The sequence below is a fragment of the Sander lucioperca genome, chromosome 1 (assembly GCF_008315115.2).
Source record: "Sander lucioperca isolate FBNREF2018 chromosome 1, SLUC_FBN_1.2, whole genome shotgun sequence".
Taxonomy (NCBI): domain Eukaryota; kingdom Metazoa; phylum Chordata; class Actinopteri; order Perciformes; family Percidae; genus Sander; species Sander lucioperca.
In genome coordinates, this window is record NC_050173.1 from 32,948,284 (window position 1) to 32,975,291 (window position 27,008).

General features: G+C 40.0%; 1 protein-coding gene across 2 annotated transcripts in view; it reads left to right on the forward strand.

The window, feature by feature from the left end:
• The window catches only part of LOC116052431 (dedicator of cytokinesis protein 2), a 100,328-nt gene extending 74,602 nt beyond the window's left edge, over positions 1–25,726 (forward strand). The window contains exons 27-52 of one of the 2 annotated variants that reach the window (XR_004105595.2): positions 6,615–6,713; positions 6,847–6,941; positions 7,742–7,820; positions 7,957–8,057; positions 8,432–8,490; positions 8,939–9,087; positions 9,623–9,708; positions 10,010–10,166; positions 12,217–12,257; positions 14,131–14,221; positions 15,173–15,283; positions 15,937–16,026; positions 18,261–18,365; positions 18,895–19,036; positions 19,363–19,444; positions 20,087–20,171; positions 21,349–21,435; positions 21,687–21,863; positions 22,394–22,477; positions 22,586–22,723; positions 23,214–23,341; positions 23,622–23,826; positions 23,969–24,074; positions 24,734–24,882; positions 25,452–25,574; positions 25,643–25,726. Coding sequence is in view for 1 of the 2 variants with exons in the window: in XM_031303145.2 (XP_031159005.1) it covers positions 6,615–6,713; positions 6,847–6,941; positions 7,742–7,820; positions 7,957–8,057; positions 8,432–8,490; positions 8,939–9,087; positions 9,623–9,708; positions 10,010–10,166; positions 12,217–12,257; positions 14,131–14,221; positions 15,173–15,283; positions 15,937–16,026; positions 18,261–18,365; positions 18,895–19,036; positions 19,363–19,444; positions 20,087–20,171; positions 21,349–21,435; positions 21,687–21,863; positions 22,394–22,477; positions 22,586–22,723; positions 23,214–23,341; positions 23,622–23,826; positions 23,969–24,074; positions 24,734–24,882; positions 25,452–25,514 (2,709 nt within the window). In the remaining variant the exon portion in view is untranslated. Of the gene's footprint in view, positions 1–6,614; positions 6,714–6,846; positions 6,942–7,741; positions 7,821–7,956; positions 8,058–8,431; positions 8,491–8,938; positions 9,088–9,622; positions 9,709–10,009; positions 10,167–12,216; positions 12,258–14,130; positions 14,222–15,172; positions 15,284–15,936; positions 16,027–18,260; positions 18,366–18,894; positions 19,037–19,362; positions 19,445–20,086; positions 20,172–21,348; positions 21,436–21,686; positions 21,864–22,393; positions 22,478–22,585; positions 22,724–23,213; positions 23,342–23,621; positions 23,827–23,968; positions 24,075–24,733; positions 24,883–25,451 lie in introns of both variants that reach the window. The other variant, XM_031303145.2, reaches the window with a different exon arrangement.
• Positions 25,727–27,008: the final 1,282 nt, after the last annotated feature.

The window sequence follows — 27,008 nt, forward strand, 5'->3', positions numbered from 1 at the left end:
ATCCATCTCTCTCTTTCAACCCCCCCCCCTCTACTTCTCACCTCAGCCCCTAGGTGTCTGGAAAAGTGTGTGTGTGTGTGTGTGTGTGTGTGTGTGTGTGTGTGTGTGTGTGGTCAGAGATGCATGTGTCTGTAAAGGGTACAAAGAGGAATGCTGCAGGCTTCCAGTCAGACTGTTTTTTGTAGATGTTCTATTTAAAAAAAAAAAAGATGCACGATCACAGTTGAAAGCAGCGCAATGACTTGCCACCTGGGGGGGAGACCACAAAAAGAATGATGGAAGGAAAGAGGAAGAGGAGAAGAAAAAATGAAACGGTGGCGAGCATAGTACAGGCAGGATATGGACCTAAATGAAGTGCTGCATCAATGGACCTGATATTGAATTATTTGAATGGATGGTTGTTAACGTGTCCCCCTGAGCTTTAAAGCATTTTTTTGTGATTTCTGCAGTTTCAGAGAGCAATTCACTTCTACACCGCTGTCGTAAATAGGGACAGCTGTACACATGCATTTGTTATGATTACAGTACATTATAAACACAGCCAAACATCAAGCAAGTGCAACAACACAAAACATAGCAAGTCAGCTAATATTAAATACTAGTCCAACAGCAAGAAGGCCAGCTCAGCGTCTGTCAATGCAGCCTTCTATAAATTCTAAAAGCCAATCCAAGAGGTCTCTTGTCCAGCGGCCTCTTGCTCGGTCACTCTCTCCTTTTTTCTTCTTAGCTTCCTCCGCCTACTTCCTCTTCAGTCTCTTCGCCTCTGCCATGATGTCGGCAAGGGGGTAAGCCTTTCCCCAGAACGCGTAGCTCCTATGGCGCCATTTTGATGCTACCAAGCCATCACCTCCCGTTAGCATTCCATTGACTGCCATTCATTTTGGCGCCACTTTGACAGCGAACTTTACATCTGAAGCGCTTCAAGACTCTATTTGTCCACTGTTTATTTCTAAAGAAAGACGACAATGTATAAAAGGCTCCATTACCTTGTACCTCACGTTATGGCTCCGTAGCAGACGTTTTTGTAAAAATATGCTAACGATTATGGCATAACCACGGGACTTACTGTCGCATAGTAGAGGAATTACCGTATAGTACAGGAGAAGCTCGCAGGCAGTTTCGACTTACATTAGCTGTTTAAGTTTAATTACTAATGTTAACTAGCATTTTAGTTAGCAATAATTAGCCTGTGTCCATGCTATCTATATCTATAACATGATTCATGGAAATGTTGTGTAAAACAAGGTCATATTTTTCCTTGTATTTATGTATGGTTTGCAAAAAATGGGAACTGCTGGGTCCGTGAGATGATAGAAGCAAAGTGTATGCACGGTGTGCGCACACTACATTACGGCCAAGCATGTATGGAGGATATATTTATTCATAATTCAAATTGAAAGACCAAAGAGAAAACGAAGCAAGATCAAATTAAAAATAGTATTATTTTACTACGCTACTAGGAAAAATCATGCCATAATTAAATGTGAAATGTAAAAGCTTAAATGGAAATACTTAAATTAAAATAGGTATGACTGGAGCTTCCAAGTCCGACAACATATCGGAGCAAATGTGCAATTAGCCATCAATTTTTGTAAAACTGCCCATATTCAAACTGTACACAGTTAATTTCTCGCATAAAACAGTCTCAGAAATGAATTTAGTGGTGAAATAGCAGACGAAAAAAGCAGTCAATTCTAGAATCTAGATCGGGAGTTTGCCGTAGTAGCAGCAGACAACAACAGGAAACCTTTTACAATTTTCGTCTGCTATTTCACCACTCATTTCCCCACAACTTTATCTAACTATAAGTGCAGTTCAATCATGCGAGGCTCAGCTGCGGCTCAAAGGTTCAATTTGAATTATGAATAAATATATTCTCCATAAGCATGCGCCCTTAAAATAGCATCTGAATAACGCGGCACTGACTTTAGACTAGGTTTTTCCTTGTCTGTGGTGGAACTGTTTTCTGAAACTGCAAAATAGCACTAAGGAACGTTTGCGCCGGAACACGCCTCCTCTTTTTGCTGAACCGCCCCCGGGAGCGCAAGTTCATTCCCTAATTTACTGACGTGAGTCTGTTGAGGGAAAAGTCCGCTGTGCGTCGGGTGCAAAATAGGAATGATACATGCGTCGGTGTAAAAGTCAATTTCGCTGGGTGCAAGATAGGGCCCAAAAGCACATTGATACCAAAGATTAGCATTGTTATAACATGTTGAAACTCATTTATTCATGTATTTATGTTTGTAGTCTGTTTTGCTGCACGACTGACTTCCTATCTGTCAATCTACTAGTCCTCAAAATAGCCTAAATGTCTTAGATATTGGCAATTTAATATGTGAGAAGGAACACCAAAATTGTCCATGTGTACCTGGTGGAGTACTTGCTCCACTGTTCCACACTAGTGAGTGACAGTGTTGTGACTGACAACCAATTCTTTGTGTTCCTCTAACAGATGAAACCCTACCACTTTACGTATTTAAATTAGGGTTGTCAAAGTTAATGCTTTAATGCTGTCTTAATTTAAAATTAATGATATGTTAATTATATTTAATTGCATCAACCACATTTTGCTGTTTATCCCACTGGGCATCCTTTGGGGATAATGAACTTTAAACGTGGTTACATAAAGTGAGTCTATGTAATTTTGAAATAGAATTGGAACTTATGGTACCAGAAGTTAGCAAACCTCAGATAGATGTTCATGGCTGTGCTTTGACAGTTTGACAGTAAAGGTTTTGTTGCTGGAACCAGAAGTTATATTTGTAATTTTTGTATTGTGTAAACAATTGAAATTTGGTAAAGCAGGTAATCATTTTCATTTTCAAAGGCATTCTATTAAGCTGAGACAGATTCCATATTATGTGATGATTCAATGAGCACACACTTTGCATCTGCATTGTTCAACCTTTTGAAGTATTTTTACGCAAAGCTGGTGGTAGACATTGCGTTGTATTTAGATGGTAGAGCCTACAATAGATGAGTTTGGTGGGCCAAAAGGAAGTTACCGTTGTGCTGCTGACTTTTGCATTCCTGCCGACTCCGAGAATTGCATCCACGCGGAATGGTGTAAAGGACTTACATGAATGACTTCCGTATTTCTGTAGTGAGAAGTACATTTTATACATATCAGCCTATTTGGTTTATGTCTAGAACGTAACTAGTTTTTCCTCGTCATTATATTTCTTGGGAAATAGTTTGGATGTGTATTCCCGAGATTAAACCCTAGTGTGGAGTGTAATGAACATTGCAGCTTCTAGGGGTTCTGAGCTAGGTTTGGTTTAGATTAATATCTAGTATGTCTGTATTTTCAGGTAACTGCCATTTTGATGCAACTCTGAAATTACAGCTTCTAATACATTATTAATGAGAGTGTCCAGAGTGAGAAGATGGATAGATAAATGATGCAAAGTGAAGGAGGAGGAGGTGGAGAAAGGGAGAGAAATCCCAGACCTCGCCAGCATCTGTGTCCTGTTTTGTCAGTAATCTCTTCACTGTTGCATAAGGCCTTCCCCTCAACAAGCTCTGAGCCCTCTCTCTCTCTCTCTCTCTCTCTCTCTCTCTCTCTCTCACTCTCACTCTCTCTCTCTCTGTCTGTAACACACACTGTAGTTATCCGATATTAGATATCAGGCCCATATGCCTACCATATGTCCTTGCATGTCATGTACTGCAATGTGTTGATTAAACACATTCATGTGTAAGGACACAAACAGTCGATGGTCAGACATTTGTGTTTTTAGATTGCATTCAAGGAGATTGAGAGCATAAGTCCTCAGAGAAGACCAATTACACAGAAGTAGGGCAATACAACACGTGACCTACATAAACAGACGCATGCACACACACACGCGCACACACACACACACACACACACACACACACACACACACACACACACACACACACACAGAGTGAACATGAAACCAGAAAGTACTGAACTGTAGAGTAGTTTTGGTGAGTGTGTGTTTTTAATCCTGTTACTGATCAACCATTACACACTAAAAAGGGCAAAGAAGGAAGAGAGAGAAGGAGCAGTTTTCTTTTCTACCTGATCCTCTCTGTGTTTTCTGTCCATTTACTGTAGTATAATTGCATAATTTAAACGTTTGTTTTCATGTTAGGAATACAGTCAATGACAGCATTTCTCCATGTTGAGTTTTACTTTTAATGACTACAGTTTATTTTAGTGACTTTAAGACAAAAAAGACATTATTAAAACACAATTTAACCATATTTCACTCATTTTAATAAGCAGTACTTACTTTAATGTCACACTACATTTATCTTCCAGCGCTTTTAAACAAGTGATGGGAACATAGGGGGGGATTAAAGAAGAGATTGTGCTGATAGGGTCTCTGGTGTTTAGTGGAGGATGGAGGTAGCCACACACATCCGAGAAAATACAGTTCTCTTCCCCAGTTAGACATCACAGACAGTTTTATGTCCAATGTACTGTGTCTGCCTTTTTATTTTTTCTCTAAAGCTAAACATGCTGAAATTGTTTTTTGTTTGCATATGTGAATGAAAAAGTATGTTTTCTTATTAGATGCAGGCAAACACACACACATTTTGAGTAGATGAAAGCTGTCACCGCATTAGATGCCATTCATCTTTCATCTTCAATTAGCTGTGCATCATCCCTCATCTCTGTCTTCTGTTTCCCTATTGTGCCAACAGTTCTGTGAGGATAATTTCACCCAAACTCTGCCTTCTAAGATAAAGCGGAAATACCTGCACATCTGCCATGTTTCTGAAAAAAGGGGTTTGCAAACTTCATTCCAGCAATTAACGCACAGCAGAGGGAAGGATCAGAAAACATTGTAATGTAGAAGCCAAACTAATTGACAGTGACTTTAAGCAAGGCTCTCATTGGTGTGAGGGTCATGCCTGCATGTTTACAGATAAAGATGACAAAATAAAGATAGCAGATGGAAAAGAGAAAGTGCAACAATTGAATAAGAAAAGAAGCAGGGCCACTTTATGTTTTGCAGATCATTTGTCATTTGAAATGTTCTTTTCATTTTATCTATTTTCCAGAAACATTTTCAATTTAAAACTTTACCATGTTTCATTTTAGGCTGTCAATAGGTAATTGTATTGGCTGGACAGAAAATACAAATGGCAGCAATGTTCCTATGGAGCACATAGATGGAGAAAAGGGAAGTGCAAGGGGCTGATGGTAAATGATGAATTTAGCTTGATGAACCAATTTAGCACTCTGAGAAATAGCATCGTATGTCTATAATATATGCAAACTGTTTTTACATTCATGCCAAAGGTTATTTGTGTTCTCTTCTGGTCAGTGCAGTTGAGTTTTTGTCCATTTCATCTCTGTTTTCTTCTCCTCTCTCGCCTGCCGCCCCTCTCAGTGTCTCCCCCATCTCAGCCTCTGGTTGTGGAAAGGTTTGCTCTAAATTGTCCATGAATCTTTTGCTTTAATCCAGCTCAAGGATTTTTTTCTCAGCTTAAGTAGTTTTCACACAGTTAAAACTTGAAACTAGTTCAAAACCTTTTTTTGCTTATCCTCATCTTTCATGTCTGTCTTATTTCAGAGTGATGATTGCTCCATCTGCATCCTCACTTTCATCTTCTATATGCAGTTCTCCCTATTACCAGTCTCTGTGTGTTTTTGTGTACACACCTTGGGCCATATTCGGAGTTAAGTGCATCTACTGAGGAGTTAATACCTCACCAACACTAAAAAAAAACAAAACAACTGTTTGTAAATCAGAATGTAAATTTGCCACCAAAATGAGAGTAGATTTTTTTTATATCAGGAGCCTTATATGATTTATTTTGATGTGATTTTATATGATATGGGTTTTTTTTATGTAATGTTTTTACCATGCCATAATATTGCACTGTGTAAACCGTGTAAAGCCCCTTTTTGTCGACCACATCTTGCATTTCACATTCTATGGACGGGACCTGAGTGTTTGTCAAAATTACCACTCTCCTTGATGTCGCTGGTATTGTCTCGTAAAGTTGTCTTCTGTTTTTCTTTACAAAGAGTAAATCAAATAACACATGTTAAAGGTGATTTTTCCTTCAGACGTTTGCACTTTTCACCATTTGTTGTTACGAGGAACTCTGAAAGCTTTCTATTTTAAATTGTGTTATATAGCAAATCAGAATATATTTTTCAAATCTAACCTAGTGACAGAGGGGCACAATTTAAATTGTAGAATACAATTTAGAAAGTGGCTGCCAGTTCTCCTGGCAATCGTTATGTTTGTTTATAGTAATTATGATAATTTGTGAATAACATTGTGGTAACGACTAGTTCATACAGCATCTTTAAACATAACATCACAGCGTCTAGCTCAGAGCGCTGCCCTTTTGTTTCAGGCCATGTAAGTAGTATGTGATTATGTTGAAGCTGTTTGGACTTAAGAGAGGTTTTCTTTGAAATTCACTTTAGTTTGGTGCAGCGACAAATTACTTTAAGAAATTTAAACGGCTTTAGCTTTAGATGTATAGCACTCAGTGTAAGAGCAGCTGCACTATGCCCAAATAGTAATGGTGTCTCTCTCTCTCTCTCTCTCTCTCTCTCTCTCTCTCTCTCTCTCTCTCTCTCTCTCTCTCTCTTCCACGCTCACACTTTACCTTTGTAGTCCAGGGTGGTAGCCTGCATGACAGCTATCCTCAGCCAGATGGATGATCGTCACTATAATACATACATAGAAACCTTCGCTGGAACCTCTGATCTAGTGGTAAGTACACACACACGTGCATATGTCTGTTAAATCCAAATTGATGGTAAAAAATGTAAAAAAAACAACTTTCAAGCTGTATTGAATGAAGATATATACACACATACTCCTTCTTTTGTCCCTTTCACTGCAGGACTTCCTGATGGAGTCCTTCCTTCTTTTCAAAGACCTAATTGGGAAACACGTGTATCCCTCTGACTGGATGGCCATGATCATGGTACAGAACAGGTACTACAAGCATCCATCTACTTGTCCCAGGTCTGCCTCTGTAACTGAATAGGCCACAACTGCCCCAGTATGACCTGCTATTGGGACTTTGAGGCTTGGTGTATGTGATTATTAAAGATTGTTGACATCCACACAAACCCACACAGGGATAAGTTAGAGATAGGAAAGCTGGGGATCAGAATGATGATGAAAAGGGCTGATGTAACAAATGTGTTTGTGAGAGCTGCTGGGGTATATATATATATATATATATATATATATATATATATATATATATATGTGTATGTATGTAGGTAGGTAGGTAGGTAGGTAGGTATATAGGTAGAGAGAGAAAGTCCCACTGAAAAGAAAAGGGAAGGGAGAGGGAGTGTCAGTTGGCTGTGAATAACAATGATTGATAGATAAATAGTGTAGAGACAAAAAGACTGGGAGCAGGTTTGCTATTTAACTTTAGAAATGCATAAAGTCACAACTCACTGATACTCCTGCACACTGTGTGAAGTTGCTATCATGATCTATCATTGTGACAAAGGTTTTGAATCTAAAGCAATATTACAGTTTTGTCTGAAATAGTAGTTCTGTAGAAAGCTGTGGGCTTCAGCTGCTGTCAAAGATGCAGCAAACAAGTTACATTTGTGATCACTGATGGATTCTCTTCCGTTTATTCTTAGACATGACTTTTTTCATCAACAATCAAACTCCTGCATGAGGAAGTTGCTTTTGTTGCATTGATTTTCACAATTCTCTATTGGTATATTTTGTGTGTGTGTACAATCAATGTGTGTATTTGTGTCCATTAGAGTGTTCCTGAGAGCCATCAATACCTATGCAGACACAATGAACCAAAAGTTCCTCAATAATGACGACTTTGAAGTGCAGGTTAGTGTGTGTGTATTTATAGGCTTTGACTCATATTGACAGCTAAATATTTTTTGTTGCCTGTACTTCTTTTAACAAAGATCTCTATTTTCTCTCTCTACATCCCCCCCCCCCTTCGCTCTTCCTCCCCGTCTAGTTGTGGAATAACTACTTCCACTTGGCGGTGGCGTTTATTACCCAGGAGTCTCTGCAGCTTCAGCATTTCTCGCCAACCAAGAGGAACAAGATTCTGGCCAAGTGAGAGAAGGGCCATATACTTTCCTTATTTACCAAACGTACTCTCCCTGCTCTAATGAAACACCCAGTGATTTGTGATCTGTTTTGGAGTCTGCATTTACCGTTTACACTTCCACTGCCTATTAAAACCGTGTGATGCCTGCAGATTGACAAGTTCATTTTGGGGCAGATTAGTGCAACATTATCTTTCCCCCTGGGCTGTTCAATTTCTGAAAGTGAAAATAACAGTATTGATCAAGACATTGCTTCTAAACTAATGGGCTGATTTCTCTTTCTGTCTCTGTTTATGTGTATTATCTCTCTCTCTCTCTCTCTCTCTCTCTCTCTCTCTCTCTCTCTCTCTCTCTCTCTCTCTCTCTCTCTCGTAATTTCAGATATGGAGATATGAGAAGACTCATAGGCTTTGCTATACGTGACATCTGGTACAAACTAGGTAAGTTTATATAAGTGTTGTTGCCTTGCTGCTTCTGGTGACCAGGTGTGTTTACCCTAATATCAAGACATACCTGTGTGTTTTTGCACAACTCAACAAGCATCAGTGGAATTAGTTTCCGTTACAGTGTGGTAATAAGGGTTTACAATGCCGGCACCATTTCACATAGACAGGCATCAATATAACATATCACCCTATAAATCAGAAGAAGATAAGTCAGAGAAAGCTGCATGTCGGAAATCCAGGGTTATATTCTGGAGATAGGAAGCACAGTTCAAATCTTTAATGCAGAAGGAAACACTGTTGGTGGATAGAGACCTGCGGAGCCTTCCTCTGGGCAAATGTTGAAACAGGTGGTGAGCAAGGGAAGATAGGCCAGATATGGTTTCACTCGCCCTTTTTCATTACGTGTGTGTGTGTGTGTGTGTGTGTGTGTGTGTGTGTTTAGGCAGTCATAAGATCTGTTTCATCCCTGGCATGGTGGGTCCCATCCTGGAGATGACTTTGATCCCAGAAGAAGAGCTGCGAAGGGCCACCATTCCCATCTTCTTTGACATGATCACCTGTGAATATGCACACTCTGGAAACTTCCAAAAGGTAGAAATACACACATACATTCAACTGAAATGTGTGAATGCTTATATGTGTGTTAAGGTTTTAGGAGAATAATTGATGATCACTGGAAAAAAACACATGTCTTATGTGTCCAACAAAGTTGTAAAACATATTGGTATTGTAAGACATATCTTGTCAAGAAAAAAAAAATGTTTTCATCCCACCTGAGCATTTTCTCATGTTATCGTATAGCTCTTCTTTTTTGTTTTATTTTCTTATATGCACAAATGAAGAACTAAGAACTGTATGTTTGCAGGGAGATATAAAGATATAACAGCCAAATTCACTTTTGCACACACAAAATACAGACGGAAACACTGGCACACGCACATCCATTGATTTTCTGTGACAGTGCATGAAAGTAAAAGAGACACCTTAATTATCTTTGCATAATTGATTTCTTTTCTATCCCTCTTCTCATTTGTTTTCCACTCTCCCTTTTGTCTCACCCTTTGCTCTCTCTCTCGCTCTCTCTCTCGCTCTCTCTCTCTCTCTCTCTCTCTCTTTTCTTCTGTAGTTTGAGAATGAGATCATTTTGAAGTTGGACCATGAGGTAGAGGGTGGAGGAGGAGACGAGCGATACATGGAACTACTGGAGACCATGTAGGCCTGAGTATTGGAATATACCACATTTACAGCAACCTTTAATGCCGGACAAGTTGTACTCCTACTGTAGATAAACAAGCACATAAGAATGAGTGATAGTATTGGTAAAATAATACATGGTATAACATGATACAAAAATGGTTCAAATCTTGACTGGCCTGGCTTTGCGATTGTCCCAAAAACTTACCTTAGAGTGTGGACTTGCATCTAACCCTCAACAAGTAAACTTTGGATTGCATTTCACTGGTTTAACAGAAACTCAAACACTGAATATCACTTGTGAATGCTTGTCTGCCAGTCTGCTGGATTGTGCTGCAGAGAAACCCACGCTGAGGCCACAGGTGCAGCACTTTGTCTCCTTGGTAAAGGGACTCCTCATTCGTCTCCTTGACTACCGCACGGTGATGAGCGATGACAGCCGCAACAACCGCATGAGCTGCACCGTCAATCTTCTGGTAAGTCCAAACTTCTTTGAAATACATTATACCTTAAAAGTGCTGCAGGCTTGATCAGCTTTACAAATTCCTTCTCCAAAACTGAGGTGTTCAACTGGGCTTTCTTAAAAGGCACTAATATATTACTTGGTTACTAATATAACCAATGTGGGTACAGGACTAAGTAGGACCTTGGTACCTTGAATTTCATCATATTGCTGTGAGCCTTCTTCATGTTTCATTGATGCTCTGCAAAGCTTTCAAAATCTCTCCCATATGTTGTGAATCTGGCATGCGTCACCATAGATTTGCATTTATTGACACACATTTTCTGATTCATGCACTGTACTTTGTAGCTGTAGTATAGAACCCCCACAGGTACTGATGTCTCTCTCACACACACACACACACACACACACACACACACACACACACACACACACATCAATAAACTTATTATTAATTGAAAGACTCATATAAAAAGAGACTAGTAAGTGAGTTTGTTCCACGCAGGCGTCAGTCAATAATCTCATCCATACCAAAAGAGCCACACTGATTGAGGAGTTCATTATGCAACACTGATTTTATGTCTTGTCTTTCATACCAAGGTCTTTGTAGCCCTTTTCCACATTTGATTTATGTCCTGATTGATCTAAAGGAAAAGATTCATCTGTGTGTCTGGTCTCCGACTTTGTTTGCAGAGGGTTGCATCAGCTCTTGTCTGCTCCACATCCTTTCTCTCATGTGATCTCATAATCAGATTCTATCCCAAAGTATACTCAAGTTTAGTAACGTATCCCATCTACCTACAATATGATTGTCTCCACTACAAGTTAAATGATTACATTCCTCCTATAATCAGTTTTCCTTCTTTGATATTGGCATTTTTTCTTTGGATTTTTTCCCAGAGTTTAATTGTTGAAGACATTTCTGAGACGCTAAGGAGGATTGGTTAATGATGAACGGTTGTGTCCGTATCTTAAAATGTGTTATTTTCCCATAAGGAGTTGAAGCTTTTAGAACATTATAGAGATGTTTATCTAGTAGTCTGTGGCAGCTGCCCATTAGCTATTATCTTTCATTTGTTTTGCCAGCTAAAAAAACCCTTCTTCAGGCGAGCAGGCACTAGTGCACTCTCCTAACCATGTACCCCCTCAGGCTAACTTCAATTAGGAAGTGCACACACATACACACACAATCACATAGGTATTTGCTCTGCTTGCTCATGCAGATGCACTTTCAAAGAAATACACTTGTACACATTCACAAACACACACTGCTCATGCTAAAACAACCTCTGCTAACCTCGAGCTAAAGGCTTTCCGGAATAACTTTGTCTTTCCAGGGACACTTTCAGCTGCAGACAAAAGCTTGTTGGTATTACAGAAATCACTTTCTCCATATAAGATCATATACAGATTTTTGAAAAAGCTTCCACCTGGTGCGTTGTAGGTCATGAAAGATAAATAGAAGGTGATGTTGTGGATTGTGTTGTATGTTCAAAAGATGTGTCAAAGGCGACTGCTGAGAGTCAAAACAGCTGACCTTCATGTAGATGGACAGCCTCCAGCAGGGAATTGGCTACTGAAGTTAAAATGCATTTATGCAAACATTGATGTACCTGACCTTTGCATAAAATAAAGCAACTGGATATAAATATGCATACAGTGTGGCTTTACAGTGAATTTTACAGTAATTGAGCTTGCATATTTGTGATTGTGTGTGTGTGTGTGTGTGTGTGTGTGTGTGTGTGTGTGTGTGTGTGTGTGGCTGGTGATGGGAGGTGGGGTTACATCAGTTCGTTCCCCTCCTCTGTTCTCTGTAGATGTCATTAAACTTCATTAAACTGGGAGTTTGTGCTGCTTAACTAATACATGTACATGTACACACTCCCACACATTCACAAATAGGCAATCAGAAGAAAACACATACAGCCCTTTAGACAAACACTTTTCCACACAAATATAAAACTTATAGTCAGTGCAGAGCTTCGGAAAGATTTTAAATCTCTCTCTCTTACACACATGCACGTTGACTGACACTAACCCGACTTCTCCTTTTGATTTCGCAGAACTTTTACAAGGACATCAATCGTGAAGGGATGTATATCAGGTATTTATGTGCGGAATTTGACATAAAAACATTTAAGTGGTGCATTTGTGTGTTGTAAATGCGTGTGTGTGTGTGTGTGTGTGTGTGTGTGTGTGTGTGTGTGTGTGTGTGTGTGTGTGTGTGTGTGTGTGTGTGTGTGTGTGTGTGTGTGTGTGTGTGTGTGCGTGCGTGCGTGCGTGCATGCGGCTCCATAATCTGACAAGGGATTATATGAGTCCTGCTGAATTAATGTCAGCATCCACAGGATCAGCTCTTGGTCTGACTGGAGGGCCAGCAGAGAGAAAGAGAGACATGATTGGTGCGAGGGAGGGAGAGGTGAAGAGACAGAGAAAGACAGAATGATGACTGGAGAGAGAGAGAGATGGCACATGACAGATCCCGTCAGGTCCTGCGGTGCATTTCTGGCGATGGCTTATGAACATAATTAGTTAACTGTATGTGTGAATGGGAGCTCAACTCTGTGGTTGATCAGCTGCCTCTGTCTATCCTGTGGAGAATACTGTCAGCATTTGGCCGGCTTGCTAGTTAACGTTAGCAAACAAACAAACATAGTTTATTGAAAATACGTATTAAAGCATTACGTATGTGTTATATAATAATCCAGAATGTTATCTTACGCAGTACTAGCTGTATTACTACAGGCCACGCATGGATAACAAAACCTCAAACCATCTTCGTCAGACATCAATCAAACTGTCATTTTACAAAGTGGTTTATCAAACATATAATATTTAAATTTTGTGTTTTGTGAGATTTTTGTGGAGCTGTCTTACTAGAATATACTAATTATTTTATTTTTGTACAGCCCAGAGTACCATCTACATTGCCTCTGTGTATTACAGTGTAGCACACACAAGAATTAAGAGTTGTGTTATTATGTATACTGACTTCTTTGAATGTACTTCCAGTAATTTTGTCACTTTTTATAATGTGAACACACTACATACTGTACTCAAAACCTTCTTAGAATTTGGATGTAGTGTGGAATTAGGTAATAGCTTATGTGATGCTTAAAGGGGGTACAAATATTTTATTTTACAGTTATGGACAAATACTTCAGCAGTGTGTCTGATGAACAATTTAAGAACACCTTGTGAAAAGATGCTGAGAGATGGAAGAGAGGGAAAGGTGGAGTCAGAGACGGTGAGGAAGAACAGGAAGGATGAAGAGCGAAAGTGACAAATAGACAACAGTGAAGGGTTAGTCAAAAGGTGCAGATTGACTTAACCAATAGAACAGGCAGGACATTATGTGACTCTGATTGAGTTGGTTAAAAATTAGAGGAAAAAGAAAAAGGACATGATGAGGTTAAAAAAATGAAAGAAAGCAAGACCCTTCGATATTTAGCCAGACACAATTAACAGTTTACCTGATGAAGCATACAGAGGATATTTCATTTAAAAACAAAAATCTACTGTAGAAGCCACTGCTTTCTTGCTTTGTCATCATCATTGCCTTAGCAAGAATGTCAAGCCTCTGGCCATGTGGCAAACTGTTTTCTCCAGACAGAGATACAGAAAAGGATATTAACTAAAGACGTTCACTAGCATCCCAATGTTCCACTTGTCCTCCTTGCCGGGATTATACAACATTATTGGGCTACAAAACATCTGTCAGACTGTTAAAAATATGTTAAAATGTCCTTTTGTGAGTTTGCATGTGTGTCCTCTTGAATGACCTTGTGTACATATTTCAGGGTATGTACAGGTGTTTGTGTGTCTGTGTGAGCATGAGACAGATTGGCAGTGACACACTAGTGATTAATGCTTAATTTGCTTAAAGTTGCCCAACAGTGGCATCTAGTGGAGTGATGTATAAGTTGCGTATTAAATGACCTCTGTGACTGTGTGTGTTTGTACACGTGTGTGCTCAGGTACCTTTACAAGTTAAGGGACCTTCATCTGGAGGGTGAAAACTACACTGAGGCAGCATACACACTGCTCCTCCACTCTCGCCTGCTCAAGGTAGGACACACACACACACACACACACACACACACACACACACACACACACACACACATAGGGAGATATTTTGTCATTTTAATGCTGGAACCAGCGCCTTGCTTTGCCTAATCACTTGTCTGTCTGCCACGAGACAGTTTTTATTAGCTGATAAATAGTTGCTATGTTGCTGGCCTCCGAATGATTAAGTTAGTTTATGGCATGGCGTCGGCCACTTGCTGCATCACTATGGTGATTGATTCCGTTGTGTGTGTGATTCAGTCTTGTGTGTGTGTGTGTGTGTGTGTGTGTGTGTGTGTGTGTGTGTGTGTGTGGTTGTGGGGGGGGGTGCAGGTTTTTGTGTGAGTATCAGCACACACATTTGTCTGAGTGTGTATGACCTCTTTTGTCCCTTCATCTCTTTTATGGCACACATAGAGGCTCACAGAGAGGGACAGAGGAACAGGGGCATCGCTCCTCCTTTCTCCGTCTAGTATCATTGCATCAAAGCCGTTGAACTCTATAAAAATTTTTATAATCTCCATTCATCTCCAGTGTCAGTCCTGTCATGCCCGCTTCACATTATTGGAGAGAGCAGGCTGTATTGGACAGCATGCTTCTTCCCCACTCTCCTAAGCAGATAGAACCGTTCCAATAATATAAGTTAGTGGTGGAGATCATTGTGCACTTTCTGTTTGGTTTCTAAGTGAATTTCTGTTTAATTCATATTATGGAAGATTAGCTATTGTCTCATATTGACTTATATTGATTTATTACAACAAAGAACCTCTGAGCTTTAAGTTGTTCTCCCCACTTATTTCAACATCATGATAAATGGGACAGTTAAAAACAAAGTTGGTCTGACTATTTTTTTTTTATATAGTTTAAGGATTCAAAAATTATACATCCTGTATCTTACCTTTTGTCTCTGTCCTGTCCTCCATGTTTTTATCTTCCATCCTGTCATTCCAGTGGTTAGATGAGACGTGCAATCCCCAGTTTGAGTCCCACGGCTCCCAAACCCAGCGGCAGCTCAAAGAAACTCTCTACGACACCATCATCGACTACTTTGACAAGGGCAAGGTCAGCATGCTTCACTTTCTTAACTCCGCCTTCATAGAGTAATGTGAGGATTTGAAAAATGTTAATCAATGCTCCAAGATCAATAAAGTAAGGCTTTTCACTCTGGAGAATGTTTCTAGCAGGACAGTTGGAAATTACCATAACTTTCTGAATTCTTTTCACAAAACGATAAAGAAATCACAATACTCAGCATACACATTTGTTTTTTTGGGGGGGTAAACAAAAGCTCATAAAATCAGAATTCAATGCACAGACTTCTATTTTGGAAAATGTTTCTTTCCTGTATCAAACATTCAGTATCTTTTCCGGATGAAACAGTGTTGCACTCATGCAGTCATAGTCTCTGTGCTTTATGTTGGTGTCACATTCACTTTGAATTCCCTATGAGTGTTTTATGTTTTCTGAAGCCAGGAAAGAGACAATTTCCTCCACTCTCCAGAGACTTGAAAACAGATTTTCTCCAAATGATTTCCCACCACGACAGCTGCTGCTGCCGATTTATTAGCAGATGGTGTAATGAAGGACACTTCTTTCTTTCCTTGTGTGTGTGTGTGTGTGTGTGTGTGTGTGTGTGTGTGTGTGTGTGTGTGTGTGTGTGTGTGTGTGTGTGTGTGTGTGTGTGTGTGTGTGTGTGTGTGTGTGTGTGTGTTTAGATGTGGGAAGAGGCCATCACTCTGTGTAAGGAACTAGCTGAACAGTACGAAAACGAGATCTTTGATTACGAGTTACTCAGCAAGAGACTGGTAATACATGACTATCTCAAACATTCATGTTTTATCTTTTGCACAGTAATCATGATCTCACATTTTTTTTCTGTATTTCTCTGAGCCTTCTGCCCTAAATTCCCTTTATAGATGTTAAAGATGTTCTTTGGTGTAAGACGGTGTTTGAAGGAGAGGGAGAGACTTCAGGCAGTTTATTCAAGTTTTTTGATAGCAGCAGGAACATACAGTAGCTCACTTCCAGTGCACTTAGTGTGTAACTGGCCCTTGTTAAATTAAATATGTGAGTAATGGAAATAAAATATGTACATTGGTCAAATAGTTGTATGTGGCCTTTATACCATAAAACTAAATCTATGCAAATTGACCGGCAGCCAGTGTGTAAGTTATAAATTGCACACAGTTTACTTAACCTCTGAAAATATTGTTCCAAATCAGTAGTTTCCAGACTAAATTAGTCATCTGCACTCTTACATATTACCAACCATTCAGCACAACCATTCATCCATGTTTAAAAATGAATACTTACTTTACACTTGAAGTCCTCCTTTTAAATTAATCTTTTTCTGAAGAACTCTGGTTTGAGCTTCCACAATTACCATATGACCCCAAAAGTGTGATTCCTCAATGCCAATCATCTGCGATATCAAACCCCTCCGAAGCCTTCTTACTTTGTCTTCTCAATCACTCTTCTGTTTTTTACATCGCTTGCTTTGACACCACAGCAGAAGTGATTCCCTCCATGCCCAAATCCAGCACCACCCTTTCCTCTATCTCCCCTTCACCCTTCCCCCCTCCACACTGAGAATTACACTTTTTCAAACAATGGAAAACGCTCTTTCTTTCTTTATACCACTGCAGCAGTGGCCTTTCTTAGCTAATGCAAAATGTATGTGGTTATATAAATGGCAGATATTGCCCTTGGTTGCCGTGCACAGTTTTTCTACATCTATCACCATCAAAGTCCTAGCATTCTGCTGAGGGTAGCTTTGTCATTGGCACAGGCTGATAAAACTGCAACGGCTGCACATGGTACATATTTCTGAAACTCTCCCCTGAACACATCCTCTGTCTCTCTTTGTCTCTTTGTCTCTCTTTCTCTCTCTCACACAATCTGATATCACCAAGTAATTAACAGGCCAGGATCAATGGCAAAGTTGTTTGCCCTGGATTAACATTACAACCAACCAATCAGTGGCACATTTTGATTGTGATGTCATTAATAGTGCGACGTGAAGGTAAATAAAAAAAAAAAAAAAAAAAAAAAAAACGGCCGCCAAGCCATCGCAGATAAGTGTGTTAATCCAGGGCAAACAACTTCGTCATTGATCCTGGCCTGTTAATTACTTGGTGATATCAGATCATCGCCTCTCTCTCTCTCTCTGTCTCTGTCTCGCTCTCTCTCTCTCTCTCTCTCTCTCTCTCTCTCTCTCTCTCTCTCTCTCTGTCTCGCTCTCTCTCTCTCTCTCTCTCTCTCTCTCTGTCTCTCTCTCTATCTCTCTCTCTCTCTGTCTGTCTCGCTCTCTCTCTCTCTGCTCTCTGTCTCTGTCTCTCTTCTCTCTCTCTCTCTCTCTCTCTCTGTCTCTGTCTCGCTCTCTCTCTCTCTCTCTCTCTCTCTCTGTCTCGCTCTCTCTCTCTCTCTCTCTCTCTCTCTCTCTCTCTCTCTCTCTCTCTCTCTCTCTGTCTCTGTCTCGCTCTCTCTCTCTCTCTCTCTCTGTCTCTCTCTCTCTCTCTCTCTCTCTCTCTCTCTCTCTCTCTCGAATTCAATTGCTTTATTGGCATGAATGTCAGAAAAACAATATTGCCAAAGCATCAAGGATAATAAGATGAGAAAAAAATACATACATACAATTCATTTAGGTGAACTAAAATATATAAATTTAAAAAGAGCAAGAAAACAACAACAGTATATTAATATAAAATCCTAAGTGTGTTAGAAAGAAAATAAAGACTGAAAAACACATGAAGTAGAGGACTAAATGAGAAGGCAGAGTAAACTGTGAGGAGATGAACTACTATGTTATGTGTTGTTGTGCTGTTTGTCTCTGAGGCTGTGACATGCACTCACATATCTCACTGTTTCTACAGCGCCGACACTATTTTCTCCAAGTAGATTTTGCATTTTTGTCTGGTCAGTGTATCAAAATCTGTAAGTTTACATTACATGCTCTCTCTCTCTCTCTCTCTCTCTCTCTCTCTCTCTCTCTCTCTCTCTCTCTCTCTCTCTCTCTCTCTCTCCTCTCTTCTCTCTATAGGAGAAACAAGCCAAGTTCTATGAAAACATTATGAAGATCTTGAGGCCTAAGCCGGACTACTTTGCAGTGGGCTACTATGGACAGGGCTACCCTCCATTCCTCAGGGTTTGTGTTTATCACTGTTTGGTGGGAATAAAAACAATATTACAAAAAGAAAGTTCTCACTTTTCATAGAGTAGAAGCACACCGATTCACAAAGGTATCACTGACTCCCTTCCTTGTACTGTACATAGGGGTCATAATAACTTTTTCTCTCCATTATCAGCACTGAAGCTAAGCTGTTTACAATTGTAACAGTGGACAAGTTTCTAAACACACCAGCAAGATGGTTAACAGAATGGGACATAAAGTACCTTCTGTGAATATTGTGGATCTGTGGATTTCAGCAAACGAAATAAGATATTCCATTGTTTTAAGCTCCTACAGTATATTCATTATATGCGTTTATCTGCTGTGGTAAGGAATATTATAAAGTCAGTGACTCTAGACCAGGCATAGGTCCACTTTGAGAAATGCAGTGTCCTATTGAACAAAGTCCAAATCAGAAAAATAGAATTTCGCTGTGTTGATCACAGGAGAAATAAGGGCTTAATTATTTTCATTAGTAACACCAGTGCATTTCCTATGGCATCAGAACAAGGTGTTTATCCACCGTGGCAAGGAGTACGAACGCAGAGAGGACTTTCAGAACCAGCTGATGAGCCAGTTCCCCAGCGCCGTGCGCCTCAACATAACCACCATGCCAGGAGACGACATCAAGAACTCTCCTCTGCAGTGTATCCTTCTGGCAGCAAATACAAAGTATTTGGGTTGCTGATCTAAGATCCTGTTTTTTTCCAAAAGAAAATATCATGGGACCTTTTACCTAGAAACACAATAAAAACATACCCAGACATCTTTGTGTATTAGATCTATTCATCTAGACAGTTTTGGTCTGGATCTCAATAAACTCTTTGTTGACTTTGTTTGTACGTTTTGCTTTACCACCTCCCAGCTGCTGGAGGTCTGATGCATCCCTCAACTCTGTTTGTACATTCTGACACAGGGATGTAGACACCCTCCAACATGTAGTGATGTTTTATTCCTGAGTGATCTGAACCAGATATCCAGTGTTTCACAGTGCAGCCAGTCCTCGAGATTCCTCCTCGCCTGAAGAACAAACCTGTTCCCGACCAGATTATCAAGTCAGTGAAAGAGCACGTTTAAATCTTCATATTTCCATTAACCCTTGTGTTGTCTTCGCGTTGACCATGAACTTTTTTTTGGCGCTTTTCCCGCTTTTTTTTGTCCCTTTTTTCGATGCTTTTGACGCTTTTTAAAGCGTTTTTGTCACTTTTCTAAACTTTTTTTTTTTTTTCACATTTTTAAGTTAAAAAAGCAGAAATTATGAATTATTTTGACTATTAGTTAAGACCAGAGGATGTTGAGTGGATCACAGACTGTCAAAGTCAGTCAGGACACGGTTTTGTAACCATTTAAACATTTTTGTAAATGCTATGAAATTGAATAAAACACCCAAAAGTTTATGTAAATAATCTTTTTTTTTAAATGTTGTATGGGTTCTATACAACGTACATCCATGTTATTTTTGGGCAATTTGGTTGAAAGAACCCCATATTTCTGATATTAAAAACTTTGAAAACGCGTCAAATTTGACCCGAGGAAAACACAAGGGTTAAAAGAAATGTGATGGTCTGTGAAATGACATGCTCAGAAAAAGAATAGGCAGTTCTAATGATGTCACATTTCCCTCTTTGTAAATTATTTCTTTTCTTTCCTTTGTTTGACTTTAACCTCTCTCTCTCTCTCTCTCCCTCTTCTTGCAGCTTCTACAAGTCCAACTACGTGCAGCGTTTTCACTATTCCAGACCAGTGAGGAAAGGACCTGTGGACCCAAACAATGAGTTTGTTGTGAGTTTGTTCTTTTGGTTTTTTTTTTAATGAAAAGATACTTAGATGATGGAATGACGTAGATGAGCACTTTAAGTGCCACTTCAGATTCAGGTAATACTGTAGTGCAAGATTAGATATCAGATTGTGTAGTGATGAAGGAAAGAAGTAACAAAAAAAAAGAAAGAAAGAAATAGGCCTATGCAGGACCGGTGGGAAGAAGTAGGGATGTGATTAGCTCTCCCAGGGATGATTTTTTTGTCTCTTGATACTAAGAGATATATTTATTCTTGTAGGGATCTGATTTACTCGCCTTACACCAATGGGAATTACTTGCATCTTCTGAGTAGAATGTTGATTGAAGGAATTGGAATTGAAGTGGACAAAAGTGACTGGAAATGCAAGACAGAAAATGGGAAGTTATTGGGAAGTAATTTTAGTAGAAGGTCCAGAGAATGCCTTTAACGGTCCTGTAGAGTATGTGTACAGTAGTTAGTGCCAAGAGTATACCATGTGTTGCAACCTAAAACAAAAAAAGAAAAGCCCTGTCATTTCATACCTGCTAAGGACCTTATGACTACAAGTAATGACTTTGGGCGCCTGGGTAGCTCACCTGGTAGAGCAGGCGCCCATATATAGAGGTTTACTCCTCGACGCAGTGGCCGCAGGTTCGACTCTGCCTTGTGACCCTTCGCTGCATGTCATTCCTCCTCTCTTTCCCCTTTCATGTCTTCAGCTGTCCTATATAAATAAAGGCCTAAAATGCCCCAAAAATATCTTTAAAAAACAAACATGAAATGACTTTCTCATGAATGTAAATATGTAAAAAAGTGAGTCCACAATGGCTCCCACATCTCTGTACCTGAGCAAAGGGGGAATGTGTCAAATAATGCTAAAAGACTGCTATGTTTTAAAAACAAACTAAGAAAAAAACACGTAAGGGTGACACATTCCCCCCGCCCCCACATGGTCTTTTTAAAGCAAAAGGGTGATCATTTGTCAATGTTGGATATGGATATTCTATTCTTCAATGTTTACCATTAATCACTCCACTACAGCAAACATCTGAACAGGACTTTAAGTGTCTTGAAAGAGTTCAGACTTGAATACAAGATATCTTTTTATGAATATTCACAAGTGGAAAAAGGCACATCTAATTGCTTTCTTCTTTGTTCTCCTTTCCATTTCTGTGTTTTAGTCTATGTGGATTGAACGCACAACCTTCACCACTGTGTATAAGCTGCCAGGGATCCTGCGCTGGTTTGAGGCTACTGATTTGAAACATGTAAGTCTGTGGGGGGGGTTTCTACTGCATGTTTGACTTGTATGTTTGCTGTGGGAAATTGCATGATTCCTGATCTTTTCACCACGGATTACATTCCTTTTCTTTCTATTATTTTTTTTTCACTGAATTTTGTATTCTCTATCTCCCACATCCCACCCTCAAAACCTCCCTCCCTTTCTTTCTTCCCTCATTTTTTCATTTATCTCTCCTCCTTCTCTCTGCTCTTTCCACCACTTGGCTTCTCTGTCCAGACTACCTTGTCTCCATTGGAGAACGCCATAGAGACCATGGAGTCCACCAATGAGAAGATTCTGACCATGATTAACCAATACCAGGCTGACTGGACCCTTCCCATCAACCCCCTCTCCATGCTGCTCAATGGCATCGTGGACCCAGCTGTCATGGGCGGCTTTGCCAAGTATGAAAAGGTAAACTGTAAAGAATAAGTCAAATAATCCTGCTCAATTTATAGCCCCTCGCAAATACACTGCTCTGGGTTAGTTAATGAGTTTATAACACCTTTACATTGATTTTGGCTCATTTTTCTCATAGTGACCTTTCTTCTATCTAAACAAGTACTGATTCATTGTGACTGTGTAGAATTGTAACTAAGATTCCCCATCTCAGTACTGCTTTTTTATTTTCATATGAAGACTATCTGAGCTTCAGGGACAACAATCTGTATCACCTCCTCAGGCTGAATTACATTAAATTTACAAATGACATTACATGCAAGGAACTTATTAGAGTATGGTATATTCATAACTATAAATACTGTTAGTATTCAATCTCAAACACCATTCAGTGTTATAATATCCTGCATGGGATAAGATCAGTGGGCCTATAAAGTGCACATGTGGGTGGAAAAGTCAGTTATTAATCTACAGACTGCCTGGGCATTTGAAACGTATAGCCACATTTCTTTGAATTAGATTTTTAATATTTCCACTTTTATCAGGCATTCTTTACTGAAGAGTACAATCAGCAGCACCCAGAGGACAGAGATAAACTGCTACGCCTCAAAGACCTCATCGCGTGGCAGGTACTGAACACGCTAACACACATTCTCCAATACATGTACACACCACATATAGTTATTGTGTTGCTTTTATGTGGAAGTTCTGTTGACACCTAATATTTGTATTTATAGATCCCATTACTGGGTGGAGGGATCTCTCTCCATGGGAAGAGAGTGATGGATGACCTGCGTCCTTTCCACGAGCGCATGGAGGAGTGTTTCAAACAGCTGAAGAAGAAAGTGGAGAAGGAGTACGGAGTGAGAGAGCTGGTAAGAACTGCAGGATAAAGGATAAGAGAGGGAGAAGTGAGACAAAAAGTGGGGAGAGACTTACTTAAACATGTTTCTCTGTAATCCAAAACATTTTCTTTTTTTAAGGCTTGACGCATAGTTACTGTGGTAGAGCCGCGCTAATGATGCCGCAAATGAGCTGACCCAGGCCAATTTTAACGATCAAAGTACTCACAAAAGCCTCTGAGTGTAGTGTCGATATGGGATTTGTACCTTTAAATGACTGGGGCTAAGTATGGTCATTAACTTGTAAATTGGCTCTCGCCTTCAGGAGAGATTAAACTAATGATGAGTGGAGTGTGATGTGCTGTTTTTAAGAGTAACTTCACTTGCTTTTGCTTTTATTGCGTTTTCTAGTGATGTACTTCTGCTTTGTTTTACTGTCACTATCTATGAAAAGTGCTATCTTAGTAGTTTTGTCTGTTTATCTGGATATTATATATATAATATTGTTCAACTCTATTTCCAGCCGGACTTGGATGAGAGGAAGTCCACTCGTCCTCGCTCCATGCTGCGCTCCATTCGTCAGTCCATCATCTCCATCTCCTCCCTGCAGGGATCGGAATGTGGGACTCCAACCAAGCTCCATGCAGACAGGTATCATACACACATATGTGTTGACATATTCATTTATACAGTGACCTTATAGTGTGAGGAGAACCCCAACATTCATTACAAGAATGATACTCATTTTCTATTTTGCAATCAAATGGCTGCCAATGTGTTCTAATGAATGGCATGAGTTCAACCATACATCTTATTTAAAACTGCAAAGATGCATTATTCATGGAATATTCACTCCAGAAAAACGTGGAAATGACAAACCAACATTTTACCCATTTCATTTACTACTCACACCCTTCCTGCCTCCTCCCAGGGACCTCACCCCTGAATCGCCCACCTCCTGGACCTCCACTCTGCCGCGCTCCAGCGGCAGCTTGAGTGCAAGTGCAGTGGAGGGGGTGGTGCTGGTGGGCGAAGCAGAGGTCAAACTGAGGAAGAGTAAGAAGAAGAAGAAGAGGAGCAGCATGATCTTCATCACAGAGGAAAGAGAAAAGATGAATACACTGGACTGCAAACGGGTGAGATTGATCTTCAGTGGGAGGTAGATCATGGGATGAGAGAGGAGAAAATATGAGGAAGAGAAGAAATGATTAAGTAATAGAGCTGAGTATCTGTGTAAGTGCTGTTGCTGAGTTTTGTGTGATCTCTGTCTCCCTCTAGCTGTCCAAGAAACAGGAGTTCCGCAGTGACACCAACTTGTCTGAGCCGAATGAAGGAAATGTGTTGCTGACCAATGCCAACTCCAGATCCCTGCCAGCCATCACAGGTGACTAACGTGCACAAATTAACATGGTGCTGCATAGTGTGCTGTAATTAAGTTACACCTGTAAACCAAGGGCCCGCAAAGTCCAGATATAAAGTCCTAACCTAAGAAGAAGTACTGTGTTTTTTTTCCTGACTGAAGGGAAAACCCAGTGTGTGTTTTTTTTTTTTTTTTTTAAATTGGCAAACTGGGGAATGTAGCAGTAATAGCCTGACCTAACACAAACTCTGATGTAAGGTGGAAAATTGGTGAATCGGTCATGTCAGTTGTAATATTTTCAGAACTGGGCAGCAGTTTCATCTAGTTCATATTTCATTGTTTAAGTTACATAACCCTGCTCCTAAAAATAGTACATCAAACCCCAAATCACTGATGTTTCTCTGGCATCCTGCCCTGTTGGACAAGGCCAGCTGAGCCAGCATTGACTGTGGTGTTAAACACCACCTCTGTTTAGCACCGCTGGCTACAAGCTGTACAGCCGCATTGAACATACACACAGTGCCACCAGTGTTGCCAGAGCACACAGTTCATCAGTAGAACAGCTGCAAGAGCACAATTAGTCACTTTAAATGGTCTGGCTGCAGAAGGAGGGAGAGATCTTCATTGTAAGCTGATTATCAGTGAGACACATACGCTAACTCCTCAGTTGTTTCTGTGTGTAGGCCTGTCCTTGGCGGTGGTGGGGGGAGCAGAGGAGGTGGACTCTGCCAGAGTCAGGAGGGACAGTAAGAGCATTTCAGTCTGTGTGACCTCTGATCGAACAGCGGACAGACGCTCAAGGGGTGTCATTAACCTCCTCTTCAAGTCCAAGGTGAGCCCAACAGGTTTAATGCGGCCTCATAGAGAAACATCAGATTATAATTCAAGAATGTGAACTACAGTTTTGGTACAGATTGGTTACATTTTGGGCAATACACTGATTCGCTTTCTTGCCGAGACTGAGGAGGGAAGATACCACTCCGACGTATGTAATGTAAATACAGTATAAAGCTACAGCCAGGTGCTGGTCAGCTTAGCATAAAGGGTGGAAACAGGAGGAAACAGTTTGCCTGGATCTGTCCAATAGTAAATAATACTATGCTGTGGTCATGTATGCTAAGATAGCCGGCTGCTGGCTGACTTCATATTTATTGTACAGAGGAGCAGTGGTATCAATCATTTCATCTAACTCTTGGCAAGAAAGCAAAGCATTTTTCCCCAAAATCTTATCTAGATTATTCCAAACAGTGTTGAAATGTAAACCGATATGTATTATTTTAACATTTGCACACCAACACAATATTCCAAATTAAAACCATGGACTGTTTTCAGTCATTTTTACCCTTAACTAACTTAGTAAAACCTTGTGTTTACATTATGGATGTTTTCTTGTTTCAACAGAGCTCCAAATCAGACGATGTGAAGCCCAGTGATTCAGCCAAAGACAGTGCCAATCATTTCTGAAATCCATTTTCTTATTTTTTATTTTCTGTTTACTTATCTAGTTCACATAAACTCACTCACTCTCTCACTCTCTCACTTTCTCACTCACTCACTCACTCACTCACTCACTCACTCACTCACTCACTCAGTCTGTATGTCTGTCAGTCTCAGTATTGCTGTTACCTTAACATGATTGATTTAGCCTGTCAATAAAGACTATTTTTGTGGCATGACCTTTTTCATGGTAATTTAAATGATTTCCAGTGAAGCTGGAAAATGCCATCTTACAGCTTTTAAATCAATTCTGCTTCTACCAGAATGAACAAACACAAACCATCCCGCCAACGTGCTTGATTAAAAAGCTTTTTATTATACGGTTTTCAGAATTGTATTGACTGCCTGAAGTTAATGGGAAAATAATCATTTGATGAAGCACAACAGTTACTGTGTCCTTCCAAAGGACTTTAAACAGGACAGGCTGCCAAAAAGCTTTGGCGCTGATACAACAAAAGAAAAGAAAGTTAGAAATTCAAACATAATAGGGAGATACAAACTGTGGAGCGCACTGTTACTGCTACAGCATTTGTTGTGTGCACACAGAGAGGAGAAACTTTTGAGTGTGTATTTTCTCCAATCATATTGTATATGGTGCATGCGTTGGAACGACCATTTACTTTTATTTAAAAATCTGAATCAATCTTAAATTAATAGTTTGACATTTTTTGCAAATCACCTCCTGGCTCTAGTTATAGTATATATCTCTGCAGTATCATCACAAAAATATAGCTTTTTCTCCAAAAATGTACTTGAGTAAGAGTAAAAGTTATGCTTCATTAAAACCTACTTCAACAATTTACTAAAAAATGTCACTTAAGTACATTTAACTGAGTAAATGTAACTCGTTACTACCCACCTCTGCTCTTGACAAGAAAGCATATACGCCTTATTCCTGAAATGTTGAGCTGTTGCTTTAAACTTGACACATAACGACCAGTATATTTCTCAAGATGCATGAAACACAGTGCAACATTCACACAGGGTGATTTATTCTTAGAAAGATGTCATAGTTGCTGGTTGGTCTTTTGGGGGGTCACCACAAAATACTTAGTAATTGAGTATCAGAGTTGCCAGCTCTGCTGTGTGAGTTAGTTCTTAAAGTTGTAAAATACTGTGTGTGTGTGTGTGTGTGTGTGTGTGTGTGTGTGTGTGTGTCTGTGTCTGTGTCTGTGTCTGTGTGTGTGTGTGTGTGTGTGTGTGTGTGTGTGTGTGTGTGTGTGTGTGTGTGTGTGTGTGTGTGTTGCTAGAGACGAGCCCTTTGGTTCACCAAAGAATTTGATCGCTGAGTAAGCGGGAGTGTGACTAATGTAAGAACAGCCCAGGACGGACAGGTCTGCAGGGACATTGTCTGTACGGCTCCCTGGGCTTGAGGAACTCTTGTGGGCCAGAGGAAAAAGCAAACGCAGAGTGTGATGAGCTGATTTCCCCTATTCTCCTGCAGCAGAAGACATAATGTGA